Raw genomic sequence first — 12,315 nt, 5'->3', positions numbered from 1 at the left:
AACGTTAGGCCATCCGCCAGGCCTCTACCGAGTACTGGGCCTTGTCAGGGGTGGCGGCAAAGCGCCGGTTGCTGGGGGACCGGTGACGTCGCGGGGTGAAAGTTGAGGGGCGGTGACGTCGGGCCTGCCCGGGCGGAGGCTGGCGGGCTGGAGGCAGAGGGAGGGAGGGAAGGAGGGAAGGAAGGAAGCTGGGAAGAAGCGAGCGAGCGGGGGCGCGAGGCGTTTACCTGGAGGCAGCGGCTTGGGCGCGCAGAGCGGCCGCGGCTCCCCCGCACCTGCGGCCATGGATGAGGAGCGCGCCCTCTACATCGTCCGGGCCGGCGAGGCGGGGGCTATCGAGCGGGTCCTGAGGGATTACAGCGATAAGGTAAAGAGCCCTGGCCCCGGGCGTGCGGTGTAGCACCCTTGGGCCGCCCCCCCGGGCTTGCATATCGCATCCCTCCCAACCCCCGCCCCCCCTCACGCCGGGGATGCGCACTGCTCTCCCCCGAAAACGTTTCCGGCTTGGGCATGCGTGTTTGTGCCCCCAGCCTTTTCCATCCGTGCATCCTGTATCCCCCCTGCCCCCACCCTGGCGCCCACCACTCTGATTCCGGCCGAGCAGCTTGTTCCATGGTCCTCTTCCCAAGCGTGCAAGTCACACCCCCGGAATCCGTGAATGTCTGTCTGTGCCCTGTGCCCCACTCTTGGATGCAGAAATGCACGCGAGGCTTCCTCACCTGCATAGCATAAAAATACGTGTTTCTTTGCATAAACACGGCCTTTGACATGCTTAAGACGTATCGGCCACGATGGCAGTTCTTTATAGACGTACAGCACTGTACAGTTTTCAAGGCGTGATGTCTCATATATGGTCTAACTTGATTCTCAGAATATTTGTAGAGTAGATAGTATCAACCTTCCCATTTTCTAGATGAGAAAACCGAGGCACGAGGAACTGAAATCACGTCAAGGTCGTGGACCTACTGTGTTGTACCTGGGAGGAGACTAACTCCTAATAACACTTGTTATTTGTATCGCATTATCAGCTTTCCCATCCTTTATCTTATTTAATCTTGACAGCCGTCCTGTGAGGTTTTATCTGCGTTTTGCAATTGAGATTCTAGATCGGTTAAGTAACTTGCCCAAGGTCATACTTCTGAGCTGGGATTCCAACCTAGGTCTTCAAACCATTCATTATTCTTTCCACTTTACAACTCTACACTAAAAAGGTATCTTCTTTTATATCCCAGTCATTTCTCTGAATGTCTCTTCAAGAACCGTTAGTTCTCCATTACTTTTCCTTCCAGGAATTGTGCAAGCTCACTTCTAAAGGTGCCATACCACACCTTTATTCTTCCATTTAGAAGACTACTTTGTAGAAATGACTGACTTCTGTGAAAACACACCCAGCACCATGTCACATCCTAGATATAACATCTTTCTTCCTTTCATTTGCTTCCATTCATAATTTCTGTGTTTGCTATGTGCCCACCACTGCACTAACCTATGCTTTGCATCACGGAGCTGCCAGTATGTCATTTCTGCCCTATGTGGAGAATATCCAAAAATCAGGCAACTTCACTCCCTTTTGATCTTCTCAACAATCCTGAGGAAAGTGACGGTATTCCCCGTTTCACAAATGAGAAAATTTAGAATGTTGTTGCCCTAAGTCCAAACAGTCATTGAGAGATGGGGCTGAGATTTGAATCTCGGTTTTCTGATTGCTCTTTTACAGTACTATGCTGCTTTCTTTGGGAGGCTGCATGGATTCAGTTATCCTCATATCTTAGCTTCTTCAGTCTCTGATATGCTTTATTGTTGCATATCTGCTTAACTTAGGAGAAATTCATTTAATGCACAGGTGTACATATTGTGGAGATTATGGTCGTCCCTTGGTATCTGCTGGGGATTTGTTCCAGGACCCTTTCCCTCCCTCGTGGATACCAAAATTCATGGATGCTCAAGTCCCTTATATAAAATTGCATGTTGTTGTTGCTTAGTTGCTCAGTCATGTCCAACTCTTTTGTGACCCCATGGACTATAGCCCACCAGGCTCTTCTGTCCATGGGATTTTCCAGGCACAAATACTGGGGTGGGTGCCATTTTCTTCTCCCAAAACAGGGATTGAACCCGCATCTTCTACATTGGCATGCAGATTCTTTACCACTGAGCCACCTGAGAAGCCCATAAAATGGCATGTGTGCTGTGTGCTCAGTCGCTCAGTCATGTCCAACTCATTGCAGCCCCAAGGACTGTAGCCCACCAGGCTTCTCTGCCCATGGAATTTTCCAGGCAAGAAAACCGAAGTAGGTTGCCATTTCCTACTCCAGAGGATCTTCCTGACCCAGGGATCGAACCTGCGTCTCTTGTGTCTCCAGCATTGGCAGGCAGATTCTTTACCACTAGCACCACCTGGGAATAACCTATTCACATCCTCCCTTATACTTTGAATCATCTCTGGATTGCTAATAATACAATGTAAATGCTATGTAAATAATTGTAAATACAATGTAAATACTATGTAGCTAGTTGCCCATTAATTCAACTTTTGCTTTTTGGAACTTTTCCAGTTTTGTTTTGTTTTTTTCCTTCAAATACTTTTGATCCATGTTTGACTAAATTCATGGATGTGGAACCTGTAGATATGGAGGCCCGACTGTATATTCATGCAACTTGATTTATAATTGCTTTCCAAAAAAGACTTGAGGCAGCTACAAACAGATTTTCAAAAGAAGAAAATGCAACAGGAAACTTGGCTGTTGTGTTGAATCACTTAGTGTTTATTTAGCACTTATATCCCAGGTATCCAGCAATAAATAGAAATTTTCTTCTGTAGGAAGGGAGGAGGAAAAAACCTCTACCTGGATCTCATCACCTCCTTCAATATTTCTCCTCTTCACGACTAAAGTAGTTAGAACTCCAGATTTGCTTCCTCCAGTTTATCTCTTCCTTTCCTTGGTCTCCCTCCAGGTTAGTTTCATTTACTACTCCTGGCCAAGTGCTATCAGAGCTTAAGTTCTGAACCTTCACTTTGGGAATGGTTTTAAAGTTGTAATGCCCAATGTGTATAGTTTTGGGGTGGTATGCTGGGGGCCAGCCTTGAGAATGCTGTGACTTGATGTGAACTGGGTTGGCCAACTCCTTCAGAAAAGAGCTTTCATGTTTAATGCTGATTACAGTAGATCCAGAGAACAAAGAAAATAGCTGCGTTTCATGTTGGCAGTGGGGCTTTGCTCCTCAAGGGAAGAGACGTTAGAGGCAGATGAAGAAGAAGGGGAAGTATAGTTGCAGTGGTCTGGCAATAAGAATGAGGAGGTCAAATTAATTGTCTCACTTCTGGGAAATGCCTGGGTCTACCATGTGCCTCGTTTTCTTTATCTGGAAAAATGGATGAGAAATGTTTAGAATGAAGTGATTATGAGGCATTAAAGAGTCTAACCAAGAAGGGAAATGAAAGATTTAGAGAGAGAATGATTAGTTTGTTGTTCTCAAAAGGAGGCTCAAGTATTGTGGAAAGAAGGTTGAATTTGGAGTCAGATAAATCTTGCTTCAAATCTGCCATTTATTAGCTTCATGACTATGGCTAAGTTATTTTAAGCCTGAGTCTCAGTTTCCTTATCTGTAACATAGGGTTCCATCACCTAAATTATTATGAGGTCTAAATTAACTGATGTATAATGCCAAATACTGTACAAGGCATCTAGGAGGCATTCCCTAATGATCAAGGTTCTCAAGAGGTCCTGTGGCCAGAGCACAGGTTCTGAAGCCAAATTGCCTGAACTCTGATCCCCAATTTACCATCCATGTGGTGTAGAACAAGGTACTTAACTTTACTGTCCCTCAGTTCTCTCATTTGCCAAACACAGATAATAATTGTACCTGCATCATACATTGTTGTCAGAATTAAATAAGTTATATGTATAAATCAGAACAGTGCCTGGCACTGAAGAAAAACCCATAGCTGTTAGTTCTAAACAAAAAAGTCAGGGATTAACCCTGTGGCACGGAGTTGACGTAGCCTGGTTAAAAAAAAAAAATAGAGAATATACTTCAGTTTTTCTTTTTCCTTGACCCTTGGCACTTATTAATGGCTGGTAAAATACCTTGTACCCTGTTTAGAGCAACATTTACCTGTCTGGCTCCAGGTAACATCTAATTTCTACTGTGTTAAGGAGATTCTGATTTTCAAGCCTTCTTCTTTACTTCACTGATCTTGTTATCTTGCGGAGAAGGAAGATCTATCTATCCCAGAAAAAAGGAAATTTGCCTGTTTCTCAAGGGCATAATGCAAATTGACTCAGTGTAGGAAAGTATTTTTTAAAAATAGGAAGAGTGGTTGCCCTTTTCCTCTCCTCTCAATTCCTCTGTTAGCATGTATTGAGTGCCATGTATCTTGTTCTTTTAACAGATTTAGTAGAGATATTGGTTGCCTTCATTATGATTATCAACAATAAAGAGTGATCTGGGGCCTTGAGGTGCATAAAAGTATCTTAGTTCCTTGAATCCAGGATATTTGACCTAGAAGGAACCTCAAAGATCATTGGGTCCAATTCTCTGAATTAATAGGAGAAGAAACTGGTGTAGCATCATCATCAACTATGATGATAACTACAGAGGTGGTTTGCGGCCATAGAGGCCACCTGGGCATATGATTACCCCTTGGCAAGCTCCAGTAGAATTCCATTATGTAAGTATGACAAGTTTATGGCCAAATGAAAGGTAAAAGTTACTTAAGATACAGACAGGTAGGTAGGTCTCTGAGATGAGTCCTCATTAGAGAGGAAAACAGCACTGATAGTAGTGAGGTGTGTTTATGTGCTAGAAGAATCCAATTGATAGGGACCTGATTTGGAGACAGTTCTAGAAAAACAGCCTCCACATTTGAATAGGGTGTATAAACATCCTGGATCATGTAAGAGGACATTTTGTTTTACACTCTGAGGCTGAGTTCTGACTCTTTGGGTTCATCCTGAAGATTTCTGATGAGGAACACGTGTAGGGGCTGTCCCTTTGTTGTCCATGTTCTTATTTCCAGATTGGACTATATAATCTCAGTCACTAGGCTTTAGTTCTAGAAATAATCTCTGTTCTAAAACACAGCACCGCACACACACACGCACAGACAGACACCACTCCAGTTAGGCTGATTCCTTTGCATTGGTACTGTTTGAGTATATCTTTGGAAATCTATGAAATAAATCCTAGCTGTCTAGTGGATCAGTATTTGGCCAGATGCCTCACCATAGACTCTGCAGTAACAACAGTAGTGTCTGCTTATTGAACACCTGCAATGTGCAAGGTGCTATACACAAAGATAAGGAAACTCTTGACAGGTAGTAAAGTTGAATAACTTGACCAAGGTCACACTTTGAGTAAACAGTGGGACTGGGCTCAAACCAGTGCTTTCTGACTATTGAGCCTAGCCTATTCATGGGATGTGAAACCTGGGTAGGGGGGGAGCCGGGGGGAGTCCTCAAGAGCTGGATGTGTTACTGAGCTGTTACTAACTTACTTGGTCTCTAAAGTTTTACTGTTCAGTTCATATTTGACTTGTTGCTCCTGTTCATCTGGAAATTAAGCATATAAAGAAGGTGACGTGGTTGACTGTTGGCCAGCAGTTCTAGAAAGGCATCTACAGCCAGAAACGCTGGATCCGCTTCCCTTTCAGCCTCAAAAAGGGGAGAGAAGAGTTGTGCTGTGCTGTGCTTAGTCGCTCAGTCATGTCCGATGCTTTTCGACCCCGTGGACTGTAGCCCACCAGGCTCCTCTGTCCATGGGTTTTCTCCAGGCAGGAATACTGGAGTGGATTGCCATGCCTTCCTCTAGGGGATCTTCCCAACCCAGGATTTGAACCCAGGTCTCCCAACCCAGGATTTGGACCCAGGTCTGCCTGCATTGCAGGCAGATTCTTTCCAGTCTGAGCCACCAGGGAAGCCCGGTACAGACTAGGTTAGGTATGATCTAAGTTGGATAAGAGAAGCCTGCCTTAGAGAAGTCAACGTCTTTGAATCCAAACAACCTTAGGGATCTGAGTTTCTGAATAGATTGGCATGTTCTAAATTCAATTTATTGCCTCACATCACCAGTATATTTGCTAATTAAATTAAGTCCTCATGCTAGTTGGACAGGACTTTTGAAAGCTTTTCTTCCTCCCTTCCTTCTTCCCTTCTTTTCTTTCTTTTTTAATATTGTAGTTTTATCACAGGATCAACTTTACATTTAAAAAGCAAGAGAAAAATTAGTCCTTGGTACTATTCTAAATTATCACCTTAAAAGATTTAATTCTATGTAGAAACCTTTTAAAAAAATATTTTCATAACTTAGTGAGGGTCTTTCTAAAAGATGATTTGTTTTTCTGTTCCTTACCACAAATGCAAAAAAAAAAGTTTAGGAGGACTACTATATTGGCAACTAGGTATATTTATTCCAGATAATGTATGGAATTACTATTTCACATATGATGCAAAATTAAGCTTTCTTAGTTCTAAATGCAATTATGTATTTTCATTTGTAGTGAACCTTTACTAGGCTTCAGTTTATAACCAACAGAACAATCTACTGATTCTTTATCTTTTAATCAGTGTTAGTTTTTACTAAACCTTGGGTCTGTAAATTTCTAAGTTAAAGCTTTTGTTCTTCCTTCCTTTTCTTCTTTCTTTTCTTGTTTGTTTATTAATTCATTTACCTGTTGATTTTTTTTCTTTTAATAATAAAAACAATATACCAACAAGTTTTGTCAAAGGAACCACCAGAAATTCCACCAACCCTGTATAGTTTTTATTTTTGCACTTTTAACACTCAAGCCTTTGTTTGAATGCATCCATCCATACATTGATATAGGTACTGTCATCGGAGACATACAATTTGATATTTTACTGTTTTTACAGTTATTGTCATAAAATAATTTTCCATGTTGTTACAGAACTTTTTAGCCATCTTTAAAAAAACTGCAGTATGATAATGTTTCAGATGAATGCACAGTAATTTACTTAATCAGTCTCCTGTTGTTAGATATTCAGGTTGTCTCTTTTTTTCTTTTGTAACATTTGATAACACTGCAGTGAATATAATTTTTCTGCCCTTTGGGTGATTTCATTAGGATAAATTTCTAGGAGTAGATGTTCTGGGTCAAAGGATATGAATATTTTTATGGTTGCTATTATGTGTTGCCAAATCACTTTCGTTTTTTGAAGATGGTGTCGGTTTATACTGCCTCCAGCAATATTACACGTGGATTACTGAAGCCCATTTCTCAGAGAGCTTTATGTCCTCAGCCTTGTTCTCCTTTGATCTGGTCTGTAGGCTACTGCTCAAAATATTCTTCCAGAATAAGCTACTATTTACACCTCCTTCAGAGTCTTCCCCTGGTGGCCTGTCACCTTTATGTCAGTTCAGGTATAAATTTTTAAATCCAAACCCTCACCATCTGACATCCATTTTAATTGTTTTGCAAGCCATATGTGAGGCAGCTTCTCTTTAGGTTTCCTAAATGGCCCTTCTCTATTACCTCTAAGTCTTCCCTCTGACCATTTTGTACTTCAGAACTGCTTCTCTGTCAACATTTCTCAATCTCATTTAATTTCAAAAATCACTTCTTCTACAAAGCTGTCAATGCAGAACCACCTGTAATGATAATATCTTTAGTACTTACTGTATTTAACTCCTGATGGGTTGCCAATAAATGTTTGTCAGTGTTGCCAATGAGAAATCCAAAGGAAAGGCAGAGAGATGTTCAGTAAAGGTTTTTTTTTTAAAGGAAAACTTAGAGGATTCTTAAGCACACTTGGCTTTCTTGAATAAAACTTGAGAAGAGAATGAGGAACTTTATGCTCTATTTTTTGGGTTACTGCCACTCTCTGATGGTGGACAACTTACTCCATTCTCTGTTTCAGCTACAGAGAAAAAATAGTGTTGCCAGTCATTTCAGGAGAGTCGTGACCCTCCTTTTCTTTCAGTTATTTTTTTCTCAATATCATTGGCATCATCATCATTATCATCCTAATGCTAACTGAGTGTTTACTATGTACTAGGCACTCAGATGGTGCACTATATGCCTTAGCTGCTTTAACCCTCACAGCAGCTTTGTGAAGTAGTCACCCCTCTTTTCACATGAGAAATACAGTTATAATTTGTTACTTGCTTAACTAGTAAGTGGTGGAACCATGGTTTAAACTCTCATTCTTACAGAATTACTGTCCTTCCCTATCTACGATTCTCTGATGATTTCTTAGTGCGTTTGATATAGTACAAGCTCCTGAACAACATTGGAAGATCCTTCCAAATCTCTATCTAGTCTACTTTCCCATTCTTATCTTTCTCCACTCCTGTCATCCTCTAACATGTGTCCTGTGTTTCATTCCAACAGAGCTGCTTATTTCACAAATATATCATACCATTTCACACATGAGCCTTTGTTTCCGTCCCTAGAATGCTTTCATTTGCCTCCTGGCAAACTCCTATTCATCCCTCAAGGTCCAGCTCAAATGCTTTATACTCTATGCAAAGCATTCCAGATTTCCCTGGTGGTTTGTGGCTCGGTACTCTGTTCTTTTCTGTATATAGTTTTGCTTTAGTCTTTTTGTACTGCTTTATAGTTATTTGCTTACTTCTCGTTTTCTTTAGTAAGAATATTGAGGTGATTTGGGAAGACAACTTTTTTTTTATAGACATCAGATATTTTTTAACATAGCCAAAATGAAAAATCTGTATATTTAAAATGACATTGTTTCCCTTTTTTCCCTCTTCAGCATAGGGCTACTTTCAAATTTGAATCAACAGATGAAGATAAAAGAAAGGTAAGCCTTGGTCTTACTTTGTGTGGTGTGTGTGTCTGTATGTATTTTCATTCACGGCTTTATAACAGTGGACTTGGTTTCATCCGATGGGTTAGTTTTCAGTTTCCCTTGAGTTTGGTTTTTAGGAACTCTGAGAAGAAAGACAAGTGCCAGGTTTAGTATGAATTAGACACAACACCCTCCTGCTGCATCCCCATAGGACCATTACACTTGCATAAATCAGGGGAATGGGAAGGGTTCAGAGGGGACCCTCCCCCATATCGTCTCCTCTCCAGAGATTGGCTTTGTTTGGTGGCAGGGTTGCAGGCTGCCAAAAATTGCTAATATTATAAAGCCAAGCTTGACTTTGGGTTAAGTTTTGGGGAAACAGCTATTGATGCTGCTGTGCCTCAACCACATATTGTTCTCCGTGCTGGCAGCTTTCTTTGTAGCTAGCAATCATCTTGGTCACTGACTTCACGGGTAAAGAGGAAAACGGGATCAAGAGGCTCATCACTAGAGGAGTTACTATAAGAGAGGGTGCATCAGAGATTGGATCATGAAATGTCACATTGGCCTGTTGGGGTAGCTTGTGGTTGCTTTACTTAGTTGATTAGAACATGATGTTCAAGGAGAAGCTCACCAGTTCAGGCTCAGTGTTTCCTGGGCCCTGTACTTCTATCCTTGGCCTTACAAACAGTAAGACCAGGTGAGAGAGCATGACTGAATCTGTGTAAACCCATGATTGCGGCTGGAAAAATAGCTTAAGTCCAGTGCTTTGCTGGTAATGGTTTGATCATACCTTGAAATCATCCCTCTCTTCACATCTACTCCCATATTTAATGACAACATCCTACTCATTTTGCCTCTTAAGATTTCTCCCTACATTCCCTCTTTAATCCCAGCCCTTGTTCATACATTCATCTAGACTACTGTACCAGTTTCCTAACTGTTCATTCTTTTTCCAGTTATGTGCCCTTCCAGTCCATTGTCCTTAATTCTATAACAGCAATCTGATTGTGTCACTCCCAACCTTGAGTGACTTTCTTTGTCTATAGGATAAAGTTCAAGCTTCTTATCATGACCTCGATGCTCAGTGATCTGAAGTTTGCCTGCTTTTGCAGCCTGTTGCTTACTTCTGTCCCTTGTAATTTATGCTCTAGCAACATGAAATGTTTCCAGTTACAAACACATACATCCTTTCTGTTTCCTACTTCCTATTGTTGCATATGGTGTTTGCTGCCTGGAATGCCCTCTTGTATATTTCTTCACCCTTTCACCTGTTTAATTCCTACTCAGCTCTAGGAGCTTCTCCTTCAGGAAACCTCCTCTGGTGTTCCTATTAGGGTGAAGTGCCCCTTTTCAGTATCCCTATAAAATTTTATATAAATCTCTAATCCTATGCTTATTATTTGTTTCTTAATTTTATGTGTGTGTGTCTGTGTGTTTCTCATTGTTAGACTCTGTGAACTCCCTGAAGACTGATGCTATGATAATATTTATCTTTATATCCTCGGCATCTAGAATGCCCAGCACAGAACAGGTACTCGAAAAGTTATATTGAATGAGTGACAAGGAGTATAAACTTTGGAAGTTAAAGATTTACCCTGATTTTCTTTTGCATTTAAACAATGTAAACAAGACTAGAATACCTTTTAGAACAGGGTTCTCAGCCAGGGATGTGCTGTTTGGGGAGCTTTTTCAACAGGCCTGCTCAGGCCCCCTCACTGTCTATTGAGTCAGAATTTGGGGGATGGAATCCAGGCATGTGCATTTTGATAAACGGTCTTCAGGAAATAAGTACCTTACTCACTTGGTGGGAGTAGAAAATAACACAAGTCCCTGTGGAATAGAAGCTAGTTATATCTATCAAAATTACAGATGCATTTTGCCCTTTGACCAAGCAATGTCACTTTTAGATCTCTTCTGTAGATAGATTGAAATAAAGTAAGCAGAGTTACTCATTGAAGCATTGTACATAATAGCAGATGATTGGAAACAATAAAGCTTCCAGGAATCAGGGAATATTTGTAGAAACTTACAGAGATTTGCGTAATGGAATACTGCACTGTGTTCAAAGAGAGAGGGAGAGGGAGGAGAGAGACTATTATGTGCTAATGGGAGAGATGGTCAAGTGAGAAGAAAAAAGAAGCCAGGTGTTAAAAAGAATATATACATTTTTTAGGTATTCAGGCTAGGAAGGCAGCTGCTGTTTAGTTTAGTTGAGAGAATCCATACTATATCCATAGATTTGTGGTACCTTGTGGATCTGACACTAGAATCTTTGACAGTGCTTTCACTAGTCAAAGTAAATGCATACAGAGATTTCCCTCCCTCCATACGGCTTTCAGTTAAGGGAAGAAAAATTCCTACACAGTTGCTAGTAAAGCATGTTTATTTCCTGTAGGTTAGTAGCAAAACTTAACATTATCAAGGTATTGTCTTTTACTGCCTTTTAGATTTTTGGTGACCATAACTACTGTACTAGTGTTAATTTTGGTTTAGTATATAAATTGCTGCTTCCTGGGAGGTCTGATATAAACAGATGTCATTAGGGACCTAGCTAGGTAATCTTCATTAATGTAAAAACATTGGCAAACAAAACTATTTCAGTCTCCAAAGGTTAAAACCATTAGTGACTCTTTCATGCCTAAGGCCCATAAAGACTTTGAAATCAAAATTATTGGACTTCTCTAAAGGATCTGTATCCTAACAGCTTTTTAAGTTCTCGGTGTAGAGAGACATGGAATAATAGGCATGTCTCCACATTAAACCCAATCTTAAAATAGGAGGAACTCAAATTACCATCCAATTTGCTTTCCTGCTCTAGTTCTCTTTTTCTCTTTCCTAAACATGTCTCTGAAGCCTTCTACCAGTTTGTTGGTAACAGCATCACCCCTTTCCATAAACTGCAGGTGCTGTTGCTCTGAAAAACACACCTCTCTTATGTAAAACCTTATGACAACCAATAAGTAGATGTAAGGGAACAGAGCCTTTCAAAAAATAAAACTTGATTATGTGAACTGTCTAGGAACTGGTTATAAAGTAATGATCCTTAGACCTAATTCCTAACATTTGTGTAGCATTTTACATTTTTATAAGGATTTGCTTTTCAGTAGTAAAGTAGTAATGATATAAGTATGGAAAGACTATTGCCATACCAATTTTATGGGTAAGAAAACTGAGGCTCATGTTAATGACAACTTGCTGACACTCACGTCACTAGTAAGTGGTGGAGCCTCATGCGGAGAACAGATTTTCTTGCTATTATGTGCAGCTCCTCACTGCTTAGTGCTCCATGGCTCCCACTCGTTATCACTTGAGGTATGTTTCAGAAGGTCTGAAATTATGACTCAGTACCTTGTTTTATCTCTTATACCTTGAGAAACCATTTAGGCAACTAGACCAGACTTAAATAGGAAAATATCAAAGGAAATTACCAACTGCTGCTGCTGCTGCTAAGTCGCTTCAGTCGTGTCTGACTCTGTGCGACCCCATAGATGGAAGCCCACTAGGCTCCCCTGTCCCTGGGATTCTCCAGGCAAGAACAGTGGAGTGG

The 12,315-nt window shown here is 40.9% G+C and overlaps 1 protein-coding gene and 1 long non-coding RNA gene across 11 annotated transcripts in view; one reads left to right on the top strand and one right to left on the bottom strand.

Annotated features, from left to right (window-relative positions):
- Positions 1-1,329, bottom strand: part of LOC133043962 (uncharacterized) — a 55,703-nt gene extending 54,374 nt beyond the window's left edge. For all 3 annotated transcript variants that reach the window (XR_009689804.1, XR_009689805.1, XR_009689803.1), the window contains exons 1-2: positions 583-1,329; positions 228-346 (exon numbers count right to left, since the gene is read on the bottom strand). This is a non-coding gene — a long non-coding RNA (uncharacterized LOC133043962). The remainder of the gene's footprint in view (positions 1-227; positions 347-582) is intronic.
- The window catches only part of RIC8B (RIC8 guanine nucleotide exchange factor B), a 102,820-nt gene continuing 90,654 nt past the window's right edge, over positions 150-12,315 (top strand). For 7 of the 8 annotated variants that reach the window (XR_009689802.1, XR_009689800.1, XR_009689801.1 and 4 more), the window contains exons 1-2: positions 150-367; positions 8,730-8,777. Coding sequence is in view for 4 of the 8 variants with exons in the window: in XM_061125444.1 (XP_060981427.1) it covers positions 284-367; positions 8,730-8,777 (132 nt within the window). In the remaining 4 variants the exon portion in view is untranslated. The remainder of the gene's footprint in view (positions 368-8,729; positions 8,778-12,315) is intronic. The other variant, XM_061125447.1, reaches the window with a different exon arrangement.

Source organism: Dama dama, chromosome 22 (assembly GCF_033118175.1).
Source record: "Dama dama isolate Ldn47 chromosome 22, ASM3311817v1, whole genome shotgun sequence".
NCBI classification, from domain to species: Eukaryota; Metazoa; Chordata; class Mammalia; order Artiodactyla; family Cervidae; genus Dama; species Dama dama.
This window is presented reverse-complemented; position numbering and strand designations above follow the sequence as displayed.